The sequence below is a fragment of the Staurois parvus genome, unplaced genomic scaffold (genome assembly GCF_062004578.1).
Source record: "Staurois parvus isolate SC_StPar_1 unplaced genomic scaffold, SC_StPar_1.0 ptg000043l, whole genome shotgun sequence".
Lineage (NCBI taxonomy): Eukaryota > Metazoa > Chordata > Amphibia > Anura > Ranidae > Staurois > Staurois parvus.
Genome location: NW_028317839.1, coordinates 1,229,021 through 1,249,937, shown reverse-complemented (window position 1 = coordinate 1,249,937; position 20,917 = coordinate 1,229,021). Strand labels below are relative to the sequence as shown.

Sequence of the window (20,917 nt, the reverse complement as noted above, 5' to 3'; positions counted from 1 at the left end):
TAACACACCAGCATGGTTTTGAACTGAGAATGAGAAATGTGTTTTTCTTTGGGAGAGGTAACTTTGTTTTACTTTTTCCTTTAAATATAAATGTGCGCTAGCTCCTCAAAGAACATACAGAACCATAGGGAACAATAAACATAAGTCCAAAAATAGTGACACAGTCCCAAATATAATGTCCTAATATAGTGCTTTATGAAGTGTCTGGCATCTGCTTCAAAACAATTTTATTCCCTTGTGAATACTCTCCTTGGTCATCTTATACTTAGACCTACATAATAGCATAGGTCAAATGCGTTTGTGGTTAAATGTTATCCTTCATGCTGCAACCAGGTTCCATCCAAGCATATCTGCACTTCTTGTGACTCCAAACATACAGTATGATTAAAAAACAAAAAAAAATGTCCATATTGCAACACCGTTTAGGTAAAAACAAAACCCATGTCAACTTGCAATAAACCAAGTTTCTTCATGCTCCACATAGTGTTTCAACGTGCTCCACACCAAGTGTCTCATCAGTGTTCAGAAACAACAATCCTTCCTAAACCCAGCAATGCTCACAGTGTAATTATTTGTGGTACTTCCCACCACCAATACATGTGCTATGCACTCTTTCTTCATTGATGTATAATAAAATAAGCCACATACACTTTTAGGTTGGTTAATCTTTGCTCATCCACCTCAGTCCTTTAGTTATTACTTCCCATGTACTGTCCCTTTAAGAGAACAGACTCCAGAGTTTTCCACTGGGATGGTGAATGCTCTCTGGGGTCACCCCCTACAAATGTGTCACCGGCCCTCCTACCCGCCAGTCCCCCGGAAGACTTTACATCATCCATTTACACTTCCTGATATGGCAGTTTGTTTCCGGATCATAGTGGAAACACCATGTTTCATCACCAGTAATAGCCCTGTTGAACACACCTGCTTTCTTCAAAAGATTGGATGAAATTTGAAGATTACATTCTGATTCTCTCAAGATTCGAGGCACCATCTTTGCAGAAATCTTTTTTTATTTCCAAATCGTCCGTTACAGATTGCTGCACTGTTTCCCTGTTTGCGTTCAATTCTTCTGCCATCTTTCACACACTCCATGGTCGATATGAGCGCACTCTGTCCACATTGCATCCATACTTTGCATTCATGGCTGCCCACTTCCTGTGTCATTGTGCACATCTCCGCACCACTCCTTAAGCCGTTTATGCCATTCAGAGACTCTTGATTTCTTCATGGAATGTTCACCATAAGCCTGTTGAGCTAAAGTTTCACTCGGACTTTTGCTAATTCTCACGCAACATTTGATGTTAATCCGCTGCTCCAGATTCCTGCCACTCATTTTCCACCAACAGCACATTGCAGTAAGTGTTGTTTCTTCTACTACTCTATAAAGACTAAGTCAACTGGTCTGTGGCCCAGGTGGGTGCAAGTTAGAACATGTCAGAACACGCTTGAGTGCGATTGGCTGTGTGACTCACCATCATAGTGCTGCACCGCGAGCATTTCCGTAATTAAATTGTCACACCTCGTACTGTTGAACATCCAAAACTTTATTTCATACTCAGGATATGACTTTATAAGTAATATATTCTGTGGTAGTAACATACTTGATTGACGTTCTTTATTGACCTTTTTAAATATCCCAAGATTTTTTTTTTTTTTGCTTTCAAGTTGCCACTTAGTATATTAACTACTATTCCCAGGTTCTTCCCCATTTTTTTTTCCCATCTGAATTCTATTACATGTTTATAGGATAACGCCATTAACACAGCCTAGGGGCATAACCCTAAAGCGGAACTGCACTGTATCTGAGCACCACAAACCAAAAGAGCTATTTAATTCATTTATATTATTCAAAGCAAACTCCCCCCATCCATCCATATCTCCATGCTTTATTTTGCTGAGAAATCACTTGGAAAAACACATTCTAGCATTTCTGAAAGTGGCCATCTTAAGTAATGGCAAATGATTCATGTAACATTTACTTCCTGGATTCCATCCACCCTTAGTTCAGGCATGCATGCAGGAGGGAGTGCTTAGCAGTGGAAACCCCTCCTGAAAACTCCTGGGATGTATGACATAATTTGTCTAGGCGTGGAACCTTGGGATGTATGACATAATTTGTCTAGGCGTGGAAACTAGGAAGTGATTAAAGAAATGTACAAAAAAAAACCTTTAAAACAAGTAAATATAATATGCTGTTAGTATTATTAAATAGATAGTAAAGTATAAGGATTCAAAATAGTTTGATTGAGAGAGTGAATTTCCACTTTAGGTTTAGCAAGATACAATTTCATCTTAATTTAAAAAAAAAAAAAAAAAACTATTTTGAAAAAATGTTTTGTAATATTTTTGTATCATAAGCAAACAATGTCACATGACTTTCTGATGCATCTACCAAGTCACTAATAAAGTAACTAAAAAGTATTGGGCACAGTAATGATGTTTGTGGCGCTGTTTACAGTTGCTATTTTTTCTGCAATCTTTCAGCCACTACTTTAACCATTTGCTTACATTTTCTCCATGTCTTTGTCACCATCTTCCTACTTATGAGAAGCAACATCAAAGGCTTCTGTAAAAATCGAAGTATACAAAGTATCTACACTAGTTCAAACATACTTTTAGTTTGCCTTCGTGTAAAACATTATTGGTTTTTATTTTCCCAAGTAATGGCACAGTGTTTGCCATTATGCCAGGCTACACTAGTGATGTCACTTCCGCCATTTGGAGCGCACCACCAGCTTGGAAAGAGCTGGTGGCGTAGTGAATGTTTACAGGGCTATTGTATTGCTAGCTAATGTAAGTGTGCACTTTGGGTTGGATTTTTCAATTTTAATAAAATAGTACTACACTATGCATGGATCTTCCCTGGTTTTGTTCCATGGTGGTGTGGAGGGGGTTGCTGGCATCTAATAACAAGTGGTAAAATAAGAGAAGAGAGGGGGAGAGGAGCTGATCCTGAAGAGAGCTGGAATTATAATCATAAGTGCATTGAGACCCTCTTATTGAGTAAAGTGAGTGTGGTTTCACTAGGGAAGATGTGATTGGTCACCGATATTGGAGTCAGTGTTTGGCACGCTAAAGGTGTGTATTATATAAAGGCACTTGTAGTGTACTTACACTGAAGAATGGAGCACATTGCATATGAACTGTGTACTGTTTATAAGCACTACATATAATAGTTGCAATCTAGGAACACTTTATTTACTTGGTATATGTGCACAGGAGGCTTTGTGTATATGTTATATGCTTGTGATTTTTTGAGCACGTAGTTTAATCACTAGGAGGTGTTTTGAATATATATAGTGTGTGTTTTAAGCACATTGTAAAGTTCCAGTTGTTTAATATTGTAAAGTGTTTTAACTCTGTGAGTAGCAGTTTCACGTTCATTTAATTGGTGTAAATTAGGTCTCAGAGCATTCCACCTTCTTCATTTTCTAATATTGAGTAGGCTCCCATTTTGCCATCAAAACAACCCTGACCCATTGAGGCATGGTCTTCACTAGACCTCTGAAGGGATGCTGTCGTAGCTGGCACCAAGCTGTCAGTAGCAAATTCTGTAAGCCTCTGCTGGCTTGCCTTTTTCCCATAGTGCATCCTGGTGCCGTCTTTTCCTCAGGTAAGCTATGCACACTCCCATCCTTCCCCGTGATGTGAAAGAAAATGTGATTCATTAGACCAGGCCGCCTTCTTCCATTCCTCCATGGTCCAGTACATGGTACAAGGTGGTATTCCTTGTAGCCATTACTTCTGCAAAGGCGAGTGTTTGAACTAGCAGCTTTTCCTGCAAGCCATAAACTCTTTCTGGTTTTGTAAAGTGGTGTTCGGACCCAGGACTCTCTTCTTGCTTAAGGTAGTTTTTGCCATTTGCCTTAACCAGGACATAGTTATTCTGTCCAGCTTTTGTTCACCAAAAGAAAATTTCTTTCCATTGTCTAGGTGTGGTTTGCGTTATGCAGGTCTATCTTACTACTTCTTTCAGGAAGACTTATTCCCTTTTAGTAATCTTCGATGGACCTCTAACAGTACACCCACTTCTCATTTTACCATCCATAGGTGGCTTAGGCAGACTATTATCAAAGCTTATGGTCTTATGGATAGGGTCAAGGTACATTGCATCAGATAACGGTTTTCCAAATTTGCAAGGCAGCTAACTGGTCGTCTGTTAACATTTTCTCTAAGTTTTACCAGGTGGGCATTTCAGTCTCTTCTAATTGCAGCTTCAGCTTAAGGTCCTTCAGATGGCTCCATATGCTGCAGGCACTGTTGGCATTTGTTTGCTGCGTTTCTCACCCCTCTGTTGGATTGGTTTTGAACTTCCCTTGGGTTAAAGACTTTTTGTGTGCCCGTAAATGGAAGAGAGAGAAAATAGGATATTTGAAGTCGGTTGAGGGAAACCGGTCCTGAACCTCTTTGCTTATGATCATGCTCTCATTATTCATTTGCTACAAAAGCTGAGACATGCTGGTAATGGGAAGGGGTTATCGTGAGCTGAAATAAAAGTTTTTTTTATTTGCCAGTGTCCAATCTTGCTGTAAGCAGCAGTATAGCTCAAAGGTTAAAGACATCCAGTGTCCCTCAACTGACTCCAAGATAAGGATTTTAATGTGAATACAAAACACTGTTTTTTCTTATCCTTTTGATCAATTCTAGAAAAGCCTCTATTGGTGATGTCAGTATCAGGATGACTGCAAACCTTTTACAGGCCATTTATTTTTAATAACAAGTGTGCACTGCTGCGGAAAATACTCTATTATTTTGGCAGACTCTCAGCCACCACTAGCAAAGAACTGTAACTAATAACTGCCATGACAGATGAAAATTAGAGTGTTTTATCATGTAAAAGATACCCTCCTCCAAACAAATGCCAAATTACAGAGCAGCACTAAATAATCACTGCTGTTATACAAATATCAGGGCGGACCACATGGATTGGCTGGGGACAACAAGAATTGTAGTTTTACATGCAGATTATGTAACATTACCGTAGCCAGCCGCGTTCATGTATTGCTCATTTACGTCCTGGACATCTTGTAGATTAAACAGTGTAACTATCCTGCCATGGTCATTGCTGTGAATATGTTGTAGCTGATGTACAATCTAACCCCCTCCTATCCTTTCCCTTATTTAATTTCTTATTTATGGTTCCTAAGCACATGATGCTTCTCTAAGCAAGTGGTGAGCCAATGTTTGAACTTTTACCAGTATATCACAAATTCCAAAATAATAATTCCAAAACATCCACAGGAGTAAGAAAAAAAATTTTGGACCCTGGGTTCTGGTCACTTCCAAATTCTGTGAGTATGTGCCCCTGTACCTTAACTATCACAACCTACCTGGTTGCATTTTAAGTGAATCGTTTACAAATGCCCTTAAACAAAGATCTTTTATTTGAACGGTCTAAGGTTCAAGAGCTTTCAACTTAAAATTTTGTTTTTTCCATCCTTTGTCATATTTTTATGGATGAGCTTATTTCTGAATTTGGTGTATAAAATTGCTGTAGAGTGAATAGTGATCGCAGAAAAGTGTCACAAGGGCCATGTGTCTAGGCTATGGTGTGTATTTTTATTTAGCTTAGTTTTTAAACTATTGTATAACAGTCATTCTATAAGCCTTCAGTGCAATGTGGATGCCTCTTGTATTTAAACTTAACTCTACATTTCTCATAAACCTCTACTCTGCTCGACTTGAATTTCTTATTACGTCATTACGTCCAATCAGTCATTTAAGTGGTCAGCAGTTAGATGCAGTCAGAGTTGGACTGTCAAAGATTTTATTTGTAAGCAATTACTTGGAGCATGAGCTCTGTTGGCTTTGACGTTCTGAACCTTTTAGTAGATCTGTGATAGGAAACTTGATATCTGGTGACTCATACTTCATGGATATCTAGATGAGCTGTTGTTTTAATTAAAAATAGATTGTGGGGACACATTAACCCTTTAAGGGAGTGAAGCAAAAGTATCAAGGGAGTGATGAAGGAAAATCGTATAGTACATAATTTAAATATTAGCCAGATGATGGTCATTTGAATACATAGTAGTGGTTATCCCTTTATTAGCTGCTTATGATTTTTTTTTCTTCCAGGAAGGCAGAACAAAAATGACAGTTAAGGCCTGGTTCTCCTGATGTTCAGCCCAACTGGCCTACTTTCAGTTTTCATTATGAGGCTGAATGGCTTACAGTATAAAAACATAATGGAGATGTGTTGTGGATAGATGGTTTTCTATAGTTTTAGAACTCTAAGCCTTTAGTAATCACAGATCTATTCAATAGGGCAAATAGCAGTTGAAAATACACTGTCACTCATGGCAACCAATTTAAAGAAATGTTTCATTAGTTTAATTGCAGCATATATAAATGTGGTGAGTTGCAATGAATCAGTACACAGCATTCAAATTTTTGAATGTGCTAATTTTGCCATTTATAAGACTTTACCTGGCTATCAAATAACACAGTAACACAAGGCCACTTAAAGAAATAAAGATTCTAACAGTGTCCCAGAAATAAAAAGGAAAAACATCCAATTTTTACAATTTATGAACGTATTTCAAGCATACTGAAGCTTCATTACCATTTTTGTAGAAATTTTTATTGTTTATAGCAATTGTATTTGTTACATAGTATACATACTTTATAAAATGTGGAATCAGTAGCTATGCTGTTCCCACCTTGCCTCTTTCCTTGTACCTCCAGCTCTCATCCTGTGCATTCCCAGGAGCGCATCCTCGCTCAGTTGTTTAGCTTGTCAAGTAGAAAGTAACATGCCGCAGACTGCTGCTGTCACTGATGTTAAACCAGCTTTATATTAAATAAAGCATTCACAGCATATTGTCTGGTCTGTCCACCTCCTGCTCCAATGCATTTCACCCCACAAAGGGCTTAAATGGTGATTAAACCCTTTGTGGTGTGAAACGCAATGGAGTTGGGAGGTGGCCTCCATTTACAAGCCCTAGGGACATTTTTAGCCCCTCCCCAACACTCCAACTTAATTTGCAGGGATGGGGGTGTACAAATGCCACAGCCAAAATTAAGTGGTCAAAGGTCAAGTTCGCATTTTGATTATACACATGCCAGACAAGGACTGCCATATACTGCCATTTTAGGGCATGGTCATTTTTTGATCGTCTGTTCAGGCCTGGCAGCTTTTTTTTAAAGCACCTTCTTTGACCAGCACTTGGGATTTTTTTTTTATATTGCTTTTAAACAGTCCACTCTATTTCTGAATCTAAAAATGTTCATAGCAGAGATGGTCAAATTGCTACATGTATGATCTTGTTAGCCTTCATTATTTCTTATCTTAGTTGGGACATTTGTGGGCAATACAGCTTGTGTGGATCATACATCAAGCCTGTGAAAATCGGCATGTAAAGAGTGTTGACATCTCAATCAGTACTATATTTAGTAATAACTGTAAGCTTACGAGCCTTGTTCATATTTACCGTAAAATAAAATAGTGGCCATAAAATTAACCTTGTAATAAGAAAAAGATAAGCTGTCATCGTACTCCTTTGAAAATGATTGTTGCCTAGCTGTTGTACTTATATTTTGGCTTCAGTGATCTCTGGGCTACTGGGGGTTGATTTACTAAAGGTAAATAAGGCTGTTCACTTTAAAAGGGAATTTACCCTTTTGCAAGATAAATTTTCCTTAGCTTAGTGAATGTGGTAAAAATCCACTTTGCAAAGATAACCTAATCACATGCAAGGAAAATAACTGAAAACTGTATTTTCACTTGCACACGATTAGATGATGGAAGTCATGAGCTTCATATTATTTTCTAAACTAAGACAATTGCCTTGCAAAGTATGGACAACCTATTTTCCTTTAGAAAATCAACAGCGCTAACCCTGAACAAGTATATTGTCAAAGAATTCCAATCTTTCATTTGCTGCATTCTTGCTCTGGGCCAATGACAAGCATATGATTGTCGCTCTGCATCTCTTTCAGCAGAGTAAGTTTCTATTCATTGTACTGTATGTGGGGCTCAGGTTGACTGGTCTGTAGTTGGGAAAAAATCATTATATTTATTACAAGTTCAAAACTGAACCAAAGTTGTTTTATAGAATAAGAAGACATTTGGGAAGTCATAGGTATCGTTGTTATAAAGTCCTATTTCAAGGATGGGAGTAATTCTCATGCTCACCCCAACTATAAATATTATGTCTCCAGATCCATTATAGACTTGATTATTTTCTAATGTAGTTTTACCAGATTGACTTTTGCAATTAGAAACTTTCCTGGAAAATATGAGGCTTTTCATATGTAGATACATAGGACGGGGGGTATGCTAAATGAAATGTGTCGCCTATGTGCAGCGCGATATGTTTTGTATTTGAAAGGGTTCAACTATTGATTTGCTAAAATCCAGTGGCATTAATGATTACCAGCCTAACCCATGGCTTGTCATATTCTTGGGATGCCGGTTTTGAGCAAATCGATAAACTTGATTTCCATGAATTAAACATCAACTCACCAATTCACTTATTTTCCATTAGGTCACACCCATAATTATCTGACTTGCCTACTGAAAATCAGCCAAGTTTAGGGGCACATGGACAAGTGGTGATAGACTTTATTCTGGTTTATTGGATAGAGTAAGTCACACACATGTACCATGCATTGGTATGTGTTTTCTGTTGTTTACACCCCATTTACACCTTTGTGATGTTGCTGGGCTACAAATATCACCAACTTGTCTTTAGAATTGGGCAAGTAAAACTGTAAAAAAAAAAAAAAAAAAATTACTCATGATCCTCTATTTATAACCGGCATACATAGCATAAATTCAGACCTAGTATTAAGCCTTTCATTTACTAGCTGTTTTCTCACAATGGCTTCCATATCACAGCTGTTCCTAGATTTCATCATTAGCGCCGTTGATCATTTACAGTGTTCGGCAAGACATTATGCCTGTCTCTTTTGTGTATCATATCTTCCATGTTTATTCATTATTTTACCTCTGTTTATAATGCATTATGCTGCAAGGGGTTTCTCAGTAAATGAAGCGATCACCTTGGCTTCAGAACATTTTCAGTCTGTTTGATTCATTGCTCTTCATTTCCTTTGGCAGCGCTGTTAGAGGTTTCTTCGTTCTCTGCTTTCAGAGGAAACCACTGTTTTCTCCAGTTCATGTGGTTTTGGGGAGGAGGAAACAAAGCTTTTTTTTCTTTTTTTTTTTCCTTGTGACATTGTAATCCAGTTCACACCATCAGTAGGACTAAACCATCTGTTTTTCTGTCTCAGCCACAGACCAACAACAAAAACAGCATAATAACCCCAGCAAAAGAAAACCCCCCATTGCAGACAACAATGGTATCTTCCCCATCTACTCTTCTGGGGTTTCAATGTCTGGGATGTGAGCAGTGTGAATGCTGCTTGTGCTGTGCTAATCAAAATTCATGTTTTGCATTTTATTTTACTTCTGCACTTGTGTTCATGTTTTTGATTTTGTCTTATATGGTTACTTTTTTCAGTAACATGTTGGGAAGAGATTTGGCATTGACCTCCTGGAATTTCTATATGACTGGTGTTGGTTTAGTCAAAATTAAAACCAGTTGACAATCTCTATCACTGACCAAAGTCATTATATTGTGACAATATATGAATGAATACATTTGGTAGTGAAAGGGAAGAGGATCCAGGTGGCCAGCTGCCCCAGATATAGGGATGATAAGGTCAGCACTAACATAGAATTTCCGAAGTGTCATGGTTTACTAAGCTGGTGCTGCGTTCCCTCAGAAAGGCCTGTCTTATCCATATTAAGCCCAAAAACCCATATTATTTAGCCTTCATAGACCACGTATTTAAAAAGACACGGCTGGTAAATTTAAAATAGAAATGTGACTTTTTCTTCAGTACCTGAAGGCCTGTGGCTCCTCCAGATTTTATAACATCCATAGAGCTGCCCACAGTCTAAATGGGATAGTGCCCATGGCTTTATTGCCGAAATATGCATGCAGTCACCAGATTAGTACCATTGACAACAGTCATCGCTCACCACTGTGTGTCCTTGTCATCATTAGTTTTGTGATTATGGTATACAACTAACTAACGTGACCCTGAATGTTTTTATATTGTTTTGCTGAAAAGCTTCTCACTGGTATTTAACTTTCTTTTTTTTTTCTTTTTCGTGAAAATCAAATATATTTCAGATAGCTGGGGCAGTGATGGGCTGTAGTGGGGCCTAATGTGGCCAGAATAGTAGGGTAATTTTCAATCCTTCCAGACAAAAGCGTTGCACGCTGCTACTCCTATACATGCAAATATCGGTGCTTAGTATAGAGAGGCATTTTTTAGTGCCTCGGGCCCATCACTTGCACATAGCTCACTGAAAATTAACCCTTAGGAATGGAGGGAATGGCCATGTAATCTGGTGGACAGCATTCTATTTAAAGAACAACAAAGTGCTTTCTGATGTATATCCCAAATACTAAGACCACAAAAGAAAGTACAACCATTGTCCAGTCATAAAACATTGCGCAAATTTACCATGGTCCTTTCCTCCCTTCTGATGTCCACTGTGGACCATTACACAACTGAATCACAGCTATATTGCAGGTTTTAATATGTCAATGTATCAGTGCTTGTTTGGAGTGTGAAGTCCTCACATGTTTTGCGTGGCTGTTTTTTTTCCCCCTCTTAACACTTTTTTAGTGCATCTGTTTTATGGTGACGGTTTATAAACATACATAAATTTTTCTGGATATTTTATAGTAATTCCTGTTTATAACCAGGTCCTATAATGTTGGCCTTAGCCCTTATGCATGGATCACCTTGGATTTAAGTGCCTTCACCCTTTTTTACTGTACTAAAGTAACATTTATACAAGGATCCTTTGCTGAAAGCACGGCCTCCTTGTGAGATCCTTGCACAAGTGTATAGTGAACAAATGGTGTGGTTGTTAAAAAAAAAAAAAAAAAAATGTTTTAGAGAGCCAACATTACAGGGTTGGATGCAGAGCTGTTTGGATTTCTAGAGACAATCTGGGTCAATTTGCAAAGTGGGAAAATGTAGTTACATAAACCTAGGTCTGTTGTCCTATTTTTATCTGTACATTTTACACATTTTATTATAAACTAAATCTAGAAACATAATATTAAAAGCTTGAACACATTAAGTTATGTCAGTCTACTTTTATGCATCTAACCACATTTTGTGAGGCCACTTTTATATTTACTGACATTACTTTTGGCTTTTTACAGCATAGTGAACTCATGTAATATGGTCAGGTATGGGTTATTATCTTAGAGACTGACTGAGGCCAGCCTACTGGTGAGCTTATATATACTTTTAGCTACACCTCCTCTTTTGACATCAGAGTTGCCATATTGACAGTTTTGGCGTATATATCCTGGTGTTCTTTCCACCATTACAGTTATGGTTATCCTTACAATTTAGTATTCCAATCTTTTTATTGAAAAAAAAAAAAATCTACAAAGACGAAGTACATAAAGATGAGAGGTATTGAGCTCTCAGAGCCACATTAGGCAGCATTAACAGTGTTCAGAAAAATTAAGAAACTAACATTGCATATATATGTGGGGACCAAAAGTCCCTCTGGTGTAACCCACAGAGGATAAACGGCAACAATTATCAACGTTCCAAAACATATTTCACTATGAAAAACGTATAATATTGAAGCCCCTTAGAGCATGAACACAACAGCAGTCGGGTACTAAAGTCAGGCACATCAAAAGATGATGATAGAAACAAGTACAACGAAAGAACGAGGGAAGGAAAAAAATAAATGTGGAAGAGATTAAGAGAGAGATTGAAGTAAAAGAGGGTTAGCTAAGGGACAGAGAATAGCCTTACTATTTAAGGAGGGTGGGGAGGGTTGGGGGACACAATTTTCATTGTTTGTATACATTTTCCCATCTGTAAATTGCTCATGAAATGTTAAACATGATGGCTTTTTGTGTTAAGTTTAATTATTTTCTGCAACTGTCGGTTTTTAAATAATGTTCCTGCTGTTAATGTGCCTAAAAGTGTTTACATGCACAATAGTTTCACGTCTGTTGCTAGCCCTCTTTGCACAGTTTTGTAGTATACACAATCTAGCTGTTCTTCTATGGTGTCTGTGTTGTATACACTCTGTATTGTTCATTTAGAAGTATTTCTTTTGTATTTGTGTGATAGTTAATCACTTTCCTTGTCTGACTTTTTTTCTGTCCACTCCTTTCTTTTTTATTTTTTTTATAGGAACCTCAGACAACTGTTGTTCATAATGCCACAGATGGGATAAAAGTAAGCCTTACCATTTGTATTACCATCTCTGAATACACATTCTTCTATGCTTTTGATCTTTACCTATATGCATGAACCATTTTTTTTTTAATCTAAAACTTGTCAAATAAGCTAAATGTTTTCATGTAGTAGAGACTGGAGTGTAGGTGTACTTGACACTGTCTGAAATTGAGAAATATAAATGTACTGTGCTGATCATACTGACTTATAGCTATTGCTTTGGATGGTTGCTATACTAGATTCTTTTTAACAATCATTAGCAGTTATGATATAAATCCTGGTATAAGGGAAAGAGAAGACTTACTGCTTCTAATTTGTTGCATGGAAGCTTTCATGTCTACATTTAGGCGTTGATTTAACCTGAAATTGCCCCATCACCATTGCTGATGTGTTTGATTTTAATTGCACAATTTCCATTTCTAAGATAGCAGCTGGTGTTCAAATTCTCACAATTCATAAAATAGGATACCACTTGATAATATTTGGTGAAAGGATAAGTTCGCCTTTTAGACAAAAATAATAAATGCACGTTTTTTGGCAGGTAAAAAAAAATGTGCATTTATTATTTTTGTCTACAGGAGCCTGGAAAGCATTGCACCAGCGATCAGTAGATCGCTGATGCCATGCAGGTCTCCTGCAGACCTGTCAGAATATCTACTTGCCATACGGGATGTACGAGCAAGCAGATATTCTGACAGGAGGCTTCAATGAACTACCACTGTGCTGTGGAGTGCCGTGGTAGTTCATTGAAAACTACAAGCTGACAGCCGCTAAGACTGTCAGGACCTTCAGTTTGTTCATTCACGGAAATCCGTGAATGAATGATGCGGCCATGTGGGCAGAGCCCCGCACGGCCGCACTGTTTCAAATTTGATAGTATCTATCTGAGGAAGGGGGCGGCAGCTATGGGAACTTGTTACATGTTCCCCCCTAAAAACAGGTGGAACATGTAACATGCTCCCAAAGGTGAACTTATCCTTTAAGTGCTAAATTCTTTTGGAACATTATATTTGTATATTCTATATATTATGAAAGGTGTTGGGGTTTAATCATTTAAATTAAAACTTTCCTGTTGCATATACAGTTATAGTATCTACTGCACTATGTATTTCCTTTGTATTCATATGTACTCGCATGTTTTTGTTTTGCAGGGATCAACTGAGAGCTGTAATACCACAACTGAAGATGAAGACTTGAAAGGTAGCTATTTCTGTCACATATCCTGAACACTTGCTGAACTAAAATCCATTTATCTCTGACTTGTTTGTGGCTACACCAACAACTGGAGTTAATTTAATAGTCTATTATGTATTTGTTTCCTTTTTGGCTTTGTAGTCTGCCGCTGATAAAATGTCTGGCTTTCATATAATTTGGCAACCTATGCGTCTGGCTATATTGCACGAAGATTCACTTAGTGCTTGAGTCAAGTGGCCAGATCACTTCTGAGTTCTGTTAAAGGATAAGTTCACCAATTGCTAAAAAATAATAAACACGCATTTTTTTTATTTGCAGTTAAGAAAATGTGCATTTATTATTCTTTGTTGCAGGAGTCATTGCACCAGCAATGTGCTCCAGGTTTCCTGCAGACATGTCGATATACCCGCTTGCCTGTATGGGGATGTATGGGCAAGCAGATCCAGTGCTTTGAGGGATATTCATACCCCTTGAAAATTTCCACATTTTGTCATGTTACAAACAAAATTGTAAATGTATTTTATTGGGATTTATGTGATAGACCAACACAAAGTGGCACATAATTGTGAAGAAATACATATGTGAAAAGTGTGGCATTCATTTGTATTCAGCCCCCAGAATCAATACTTTGTAGAACCACCTTTCACTGCAGTTACACCTGCAAGTCTTTTTGGGGATGTCTCTACCAGCTTTGCACATCTAGAGAGTGAAATTTTTGCCCATTCTTCTTTGCAAAATAGCTTAAGCTTTGTCAAATTGGATGGAGAGTGTCTGTGAACAGCAATTTTCAAGTCTTGCCAGATTCTCAATTGGATTTAGGTCTGGAGTTTGGGCTATTCTATCACATGAATATGCTTTGATCTAAACCATTCCATTGTAGCTCTGGCTGTATGCTTATGTTGATTGCTCTGTATTTGACTCCATCCATCTTCCCATCAACTCTGACCAGCTTCCCTATCCCTGCTCAAGAAAAGCATCCCCACAACATGATGCTGCCACCACGTTTCTCGGTGGGGATGGTGTGTTCAGGGTGATGTGCAGTGTTTTTTTGCCGCCATACATAGTGTTTTGCTTTTGGGCCAAAAAAATTAAATTTTGGCCTCATCTGACCAGAGCACCTTCCTCCACATGTTTGCTGTGCCCCTCACATGGCTTCTCGCAAACAGGACTTCTTATGGTTTTCTTTCTCTGATTAATTTTCTCCTTGCCCGGCCTGTCAGTTTAGGTGGACGGCCATGTCTTGGTAGGTTTGCAGTTATGCCATACTCTTTCCATTTTTGGATTATGGATTGAACAGTGTGATATGTTCAAAGCTTGGAATATTCTTTTATAACCTAATCATGCTTTAAACTTATGCACAACTTTATCCCTGACCTGTCTGGTGGGTTCCCTGGCCTTCATGATGCTGTTTGTTCACTAATGTTCTCTAATAAACCTCTGAGGGCTTCACACAACAGCTGTATTTATACTGAGATTAAATGATACACAGGTGGACTCTATTTACTAATTAGGTGACTTCTGAAGGCAATTGGTTCCACTAGAGTTTAGTTAAGGGTATCAGAGTAAAGGGAGCAGAATACAAATGCACACCACACTTTTCAGATATTTATTTGTAAAACATTTTGAAAACCATTTATCATTTTCCTTCCACTTCACAATTATGTGCTACTTTGTGTTGATCTAGCGCATAAAATCCCAATAAAATACAGTTACGTTCTCGGTTGTACCATGACAAAATACCAAGGGATATGAATACTTTTTCAAGGCACTGTATACTGACAGGAAGAATCAATGAACTACCACTGCGCTCCACAATACCGCGGTAGTTCATTGAGAACTACAAGCTGACAGCCTCTTTTGACAGCTAGTGGAAGGAGACGATCCTCTGCTAGCTGTCAAAGCCTGGGTCGGTCTGTTCATTACATGTTACACACTGAATATGGGTGTAACAAGTTATGAAAGGTGAACTTATCCTTTAAGATAGAGATCAGCTTGAAAATATTATATATGTGTTATTTAAAAAAACAAAAACATAGTTTTAAGTAAAGCCTGTACACAGGGCGGCCATAGTTACTCATTGCAGAAGTAGGCTCTGCTTCTTGCCTTTCAACACTGCACATAGTTCTACTTTACTACTACTTCTCACAATGTACTTCTGGGTGTGGGACCACTCTCTGAAAACTGTGCAATCTCTGTGCAGCCAATATCTTATCTCAATAGTTGTTAAAGTAGAACTATAGGCAAAACTTTTTTTTCATTTTGGATCGGTCATAGGAGGGTTATAACCCCTGTCAGATTTTTTTTCCCCCCACCATCTGTCTCTCATTGGTGACATTTATCTTCACTTCCTGTCCCATAGCCAAACAGGAAGTGAGAGGAGATCCCTACAAATTAAAGGAATTCCTTGGGACCCCCAGGTTACCAGAAGTAGTGTCCCCATTGGAAGATTTCCCCTCTATTACTTTTCTGGGGACAGCCCAAAATTTGGGTTTTACTTTTACTTTCACTTTCAATGATAATGGTAAACAGGACAAATAGAGAGGATGAATCTCCTTAATGGGCACAGACAGCAATAAAAACTAACAGGTGTTCTAATCCCTCTTCACTCTATCCAAAACTAAAAAAAAAATGTTGTCTTTGGTTATACTTTAAGGAGGCATTTGATTATACTGAGGCACTGAGAGCTGCCTTTAGTAGCTAAACTACAGATCACCATATTTAATAATACAATGTCAATATAGAGCACACATGTAAACTTGTAAAAGTCACTAGAACAATTACTTCATATAGTCCTCCCCAGCAGTACATGCTTAACGTCTTTTCACTTCTTCACCATCCTGTTCAGCTGCCATGTCTGATAGAGAGGAGGATCCGCACACCAGAAGATCAGCAGAGCTTGAGGTTACTAGTTAGTGGGGGAAAATGCAGAGCTGGGGGTTACTACTGAGTGGGGGATTAGCAAAGCTGGGGGATACTAATGAGTAGGGGATTAGCAGAGCTGGAGATTACTACTGAGCAGGGGATCATCAGAGCTACTAAGTGGGGCCTCAGAAGAGCTGGGGATACTACTGAGCCAGAGATGTGCTGAGAAAGGGTAGTAATGATCTTGGGACTTGCTGAGTGGGGTTGCTAATGGTCTTGGGACTTGCTGGGTGGGAGTGCGAATGATCTTGGGACCTGCTGAGTGGGAGTGCTAATGATCTTGGGACCTGCTGAGTGGGAGTGCTAATGATCTTGGGACCTGCTCAGTGGGAGTGCGAATGATCTTGGGACCTGCTGAGTGGGAGTGCGAATGATCTTGGGACCTGCTGAGTGGGAGTGCTAATGATCTTGGGACCTGCTGAGTGGGAGTACTAATGATCTTGGGACCTGCTGAGTGGGAGTGCTAATGATCTTGGGACCTGCTGAGTGGGAGTGCTAATGATCTTGGGACCTGCTGAGTGGGAGTGCTAATGATCTTGGGACCTGCTGAGTGGGAGTGCTAATGATCTTTGGACCTGCTGAGTGGGAGTACTAATGATCTGGGGATCTGCTGAACTGGAGTAATAACAAGATTGGGAGATATTACTGAGTTTGGGGGTACTACTGAGCCCTATTAAAACAAATAAAAAATCAACACACATGACATTTGCCAGGCTTCATTAAAGCTTCAAAAGAGCATCACAGAAGCATAAAAACACACACAAAAAAAGAAGTGGTAGGTGCTTTAGGGCTCATGTACACTGCAGCTGATAAACTCGCGTTCAGGAGCTTTTCTGCATTTTTTCCAGCAGCCCCTGAACTCTCCCTAATGTTTTCCTATGTGTCCATGTACACTGTTGTTTACAGTCAGTTTTTTGAATGCACCAAACTTGCATTCAGAAGTAGATTTTATCAGCGTTTCTTGTCAACGCGTATAAAGCGTTTTTAACTGTTCCATATCCAGATGCTGTCCAGAGCCTTTTTTCAATCATCAGAAATGCATGCAAAGTGTATTCAAATGGTCCTAATACACCAGCACAGTCAGTTCCAGGTTTTGCGTGAAGGAAAAAATGGTAGAACGTGCCGCCGCATTATGCTCATGATGGGATCCATAGTGAATACAACCAGAAAAGACAGGTCATCTCAACACATACTGCTCTCTGCTTCTGCTCTATTTCTCTCAAAATGTCTGAAATTGGTAATTTTTTACTGTATTTCAGTGCATTCTGGGCATTTTGGAAAGTCTACTAAGGTTATCTTACAAAAAAAAAAAAAAAAAATCTTATAAACGCGGTATGCAAATGTGGCTAAACTGATGTTTTTTAACCTACGTTTTCCAGCAGTCAGTTTCCATCGCTCAGAAGTGTTTTCCAAATGTCCCGTGTACATGGGCCCTAAATGTGTGTTAAAATCAGAGCAAGTGTAAATGCAACTTTGCTTTGAGAACAGGCAAATATTAGACCTGTATGGCTAGAATCAGACAGAGATCAGCATAATGGCACTGGGTGAAGTGAACCCTTTTTTTTTTTTTTTTTTTTTTTGGGCACAAGAATGCAGTTAATTTGTCCACTGCAAGTAATTTCTACTATCTTCCAGTTAGTCTAAAAATACCAGCTCATCCGAGGACTTGGAGATCCTTCTCCCTAACTGTAGTCATTGGTCTCTTGCATATTATCTGTGTAACAGTAACAGAGGAAGGAATGATCTGTATGGTAAATGGTATTTAGAACTCTGTCTAGGAGGCTGTGCCCCAGATCATAGTAATAGGATGTGTTGCATCTCATAAATGATGCAATGAAATGCTGAGACAACATGTACTTTACCAAGATCGAGCAGAGTATAGGGAGAATAGACATCAATCTTTTAAACTACAAGACTGTGCTTATTTATTCATAACACTAAAAGGGAAAATAACATTGGACAGCCGTGAAGTGCTGCCTTCAGAAAGATTCCTCACCATGAATTGGCGCGTTAAGTATCACTCATTGATTTTGTCTCGTCGCGTTTGTAGAACAGTTAGCATTTGTTAACATGTTACATTCTTAGAAACGCCATTATATGCCTACATATTAAAATGTGAAAGCCCTAAATTTATAATGACAGTTGTGCAGCCTTTAGGGTAAAAACAACAAACCCAATGTGGAGTTGGGAAAACTGATCCTCAGACCGACTAATATCCTTACAAGAAGACATCAGCTGTGCTGTCAAAGAGATAAACTTCATCTCTGCGGCTGCTGTAATAGGTCTGACCTTTTCAGCCATTCAGATGCCATGAAATTCTTATAGCATGTGCCCTACTTTACATTGGCAGTGGCCTAAATATTTTACTAATTTATTGCAGTAAACACGTTTAATAATCATTTATAAAGCTCCTCAATGAGCATTCTGTATTTAAACACCCCCCCCCCCAAAAAAAAAAAACAAAACAAAATGCAGTGTTCAATGTTAGCAGTCTGTATTTTTAGCAGTTTTGTGTTGTCCATATTGTGTTTGCACAGCCTGTGCATCGTTCTGCCCCCTGGCGGCTGCATGTTTGCATTCTGTCTACGGTCATCTGAGCTCGTAACAAAACGATCAGATTACACCAACAGCTTCTCATTATTCATTTGGACTGGTCAGGATCAGGAAAAATGCATTGTAGTTTAGAAAGATGAGCCATGAGATAGAATCACATTCTGTATAGAAAGCATACTAAGCAAAAAAGCAGCACGTCAAAAGCAAAGATATCAGTATTTCAGTAGTGGGAACTTTGCATGGCTTGGCTTTACCTGCCATGATTTGTAAGTTCATAGTTGTAATAGTCCGATGTGGTGATCAGAGGAAAGAATGGTTGAAACAGTGTTTGAAAACATTTCTTTTACAATATATAGGAGTGGGAGGATATCCTAACGATTTACAGAGAAGCACAGAAGTGGTTGCATAGCTCAAGGCTTGTATTTACTCTGACAGTGCTCACTACAGAGCCCTTCGTACATAAAGAAAGGCTTTGATGTGTGCACATGGTGTTGGAAGATCTTGTAATATATTCATTTAGTATATGCAGGTTTAATATATAAAAACATGCCAGAATTGGTATTAGTATTGTCTGGTCCAGCCAATTTAACCAATAATCAAGTTGTCCTTAAAAGCAAATTTGTTACTTTGCTGTGAATTGCAACAGAACTGGTTTACATTAAAGCTGAATAATCTAAGGTCATCTTGCTGTTTAACACATTGATTTAGATTAGCACTGCTATTCTGGTTTTAACATTGAAAACGTTACATAGGAAACAATACAGGAATAATGATAAAAATATGGTCACCTCCGCTCTACACAGCTAAGTTGCTGTACTTGCTGTACTAGTGGGTAGGGCCTGAATGCATTTCCAAATAGGAATAAGATGATCAATTCAGAAATGCATTTATTTGGCTTTTATTTTTTTGATTATTATTACATATATTTAAGGAATTTAAAGGGGGGGAAATGATGCTGTCGCTTTAAACTTGTTATATGTTATGTTAATGATCAACAATGGAAACAACTCTTATTGTTTGTAAGTATAATAACTGCATTCCTGTCTCCTGTGCATTTAACTTGTTGCATGCGGATCAGCATCGCTTCTCTGTCCTGGGGATGGCCCTTTGCTTCTCCAAGGATGGAGCCAAAGTGAAAGCAAAATACAGACTCAGTCCTTGCAGTCACATTTTGGTTTGTGTACTGCAGCCAGTAAGTTCTGAGTGGAGTGCTGTGTTCTTTCCCTCGCTTTCTTCCTTTACTGTTGTGCGTTGTCCATAGATACCTATTGATACGATGGACCCTTGTGAGAAACCAGTCCTCTGCCCCATAACCTGTTCCGTTCTGTTCAGCATGCATGTTCTCATCAGTGCATGATGTAGCATTTAGTGCCTTGCGGTTCAGTATGATCTGCAAGCTCAGAGACCTAGGGACCTATTTAATAACATAGGGAAAAGAACAGTTTTCGGGATCAAAAACGTACCCTCTAGTGTAAGCACAGCTGTCGGCGCATTTAGCAAAAAAAAAGTTGAGGTTACTGCACACTATTTATCTTGAATATCAACTTCATCTAAAATTTACAGTGGGGCAAAAAAGTATTTAGTCAGCCACCAATTGTGCAAGTTCTCCCACTTAAAAAGATGAGAGAGGCCTGTAATTGGCATCATATGTAGACCTCAACTATGAGAGACAAAATGAGAAAAAAAAATCCAGACAATCACATTGGCTGATTTGGAAAGAATTTATTTGCAAATTATGGTGGAAAATAAGTATTAGGTCACCTGCAAACAAGCAAAATTTCTGGCTCTCACAGACCTGTACCTTCTTCTTTAAGAGGCTCCTCTGTCCTGCACTCATTACCTGTATCAATGGCACCTGTTTGAACTTGTTATCAGTATAAAAGACACCTGTCCACAACCTCAAACAGTCACACTCCAAACTCCACTATGGTGAAGACTAAAGAGCTGTCGAAGGACACCAGAAACAAAATTGTAGACCTGCACCAGGCTGGGAAGACTGAATCTG

General features: G+C 38.6%; 1 protein-coding gene across 24 annotated transcripts in view; it reads left to right on the top strand.

Moving 5' to 3' along the window:
• LOC149470465 (calcium/calmodulin-dependent protein kinase type II subunit gamma) overlaps window positions 1–20,917 on the top strand; it is a 332,348-nt gene that overhangs the window by 295,060 nt on the left and 16,371 nt on the right. For 12 of the 24 annotated variants that reach the window (XM_089663475.1, XM_089663492.1, XM_089663484.1 and 9 more), the window contains 3 exons: window positions 9,241–9,309; window positions 12,199–12,243; window positions 13,395–13,443. In XM_089663475.1, coding sequence (XP_089519601.1) covers window positions 9,241–9,309; window positions 12,199–12,243; window positions 13,395–13,443 — 163 coding nt within the window. The remainder of the gene's footprint in view (window positions 1–9,240; window positions 9,310–12,198; window positions 12,244–13,394; window positions 13,444–20,917) is intronic. The other 12 variants (XM_089663501.1, XM_089663532.1, XM_089663523.1 and 9 more) reach the window with 1 other exon arrangement.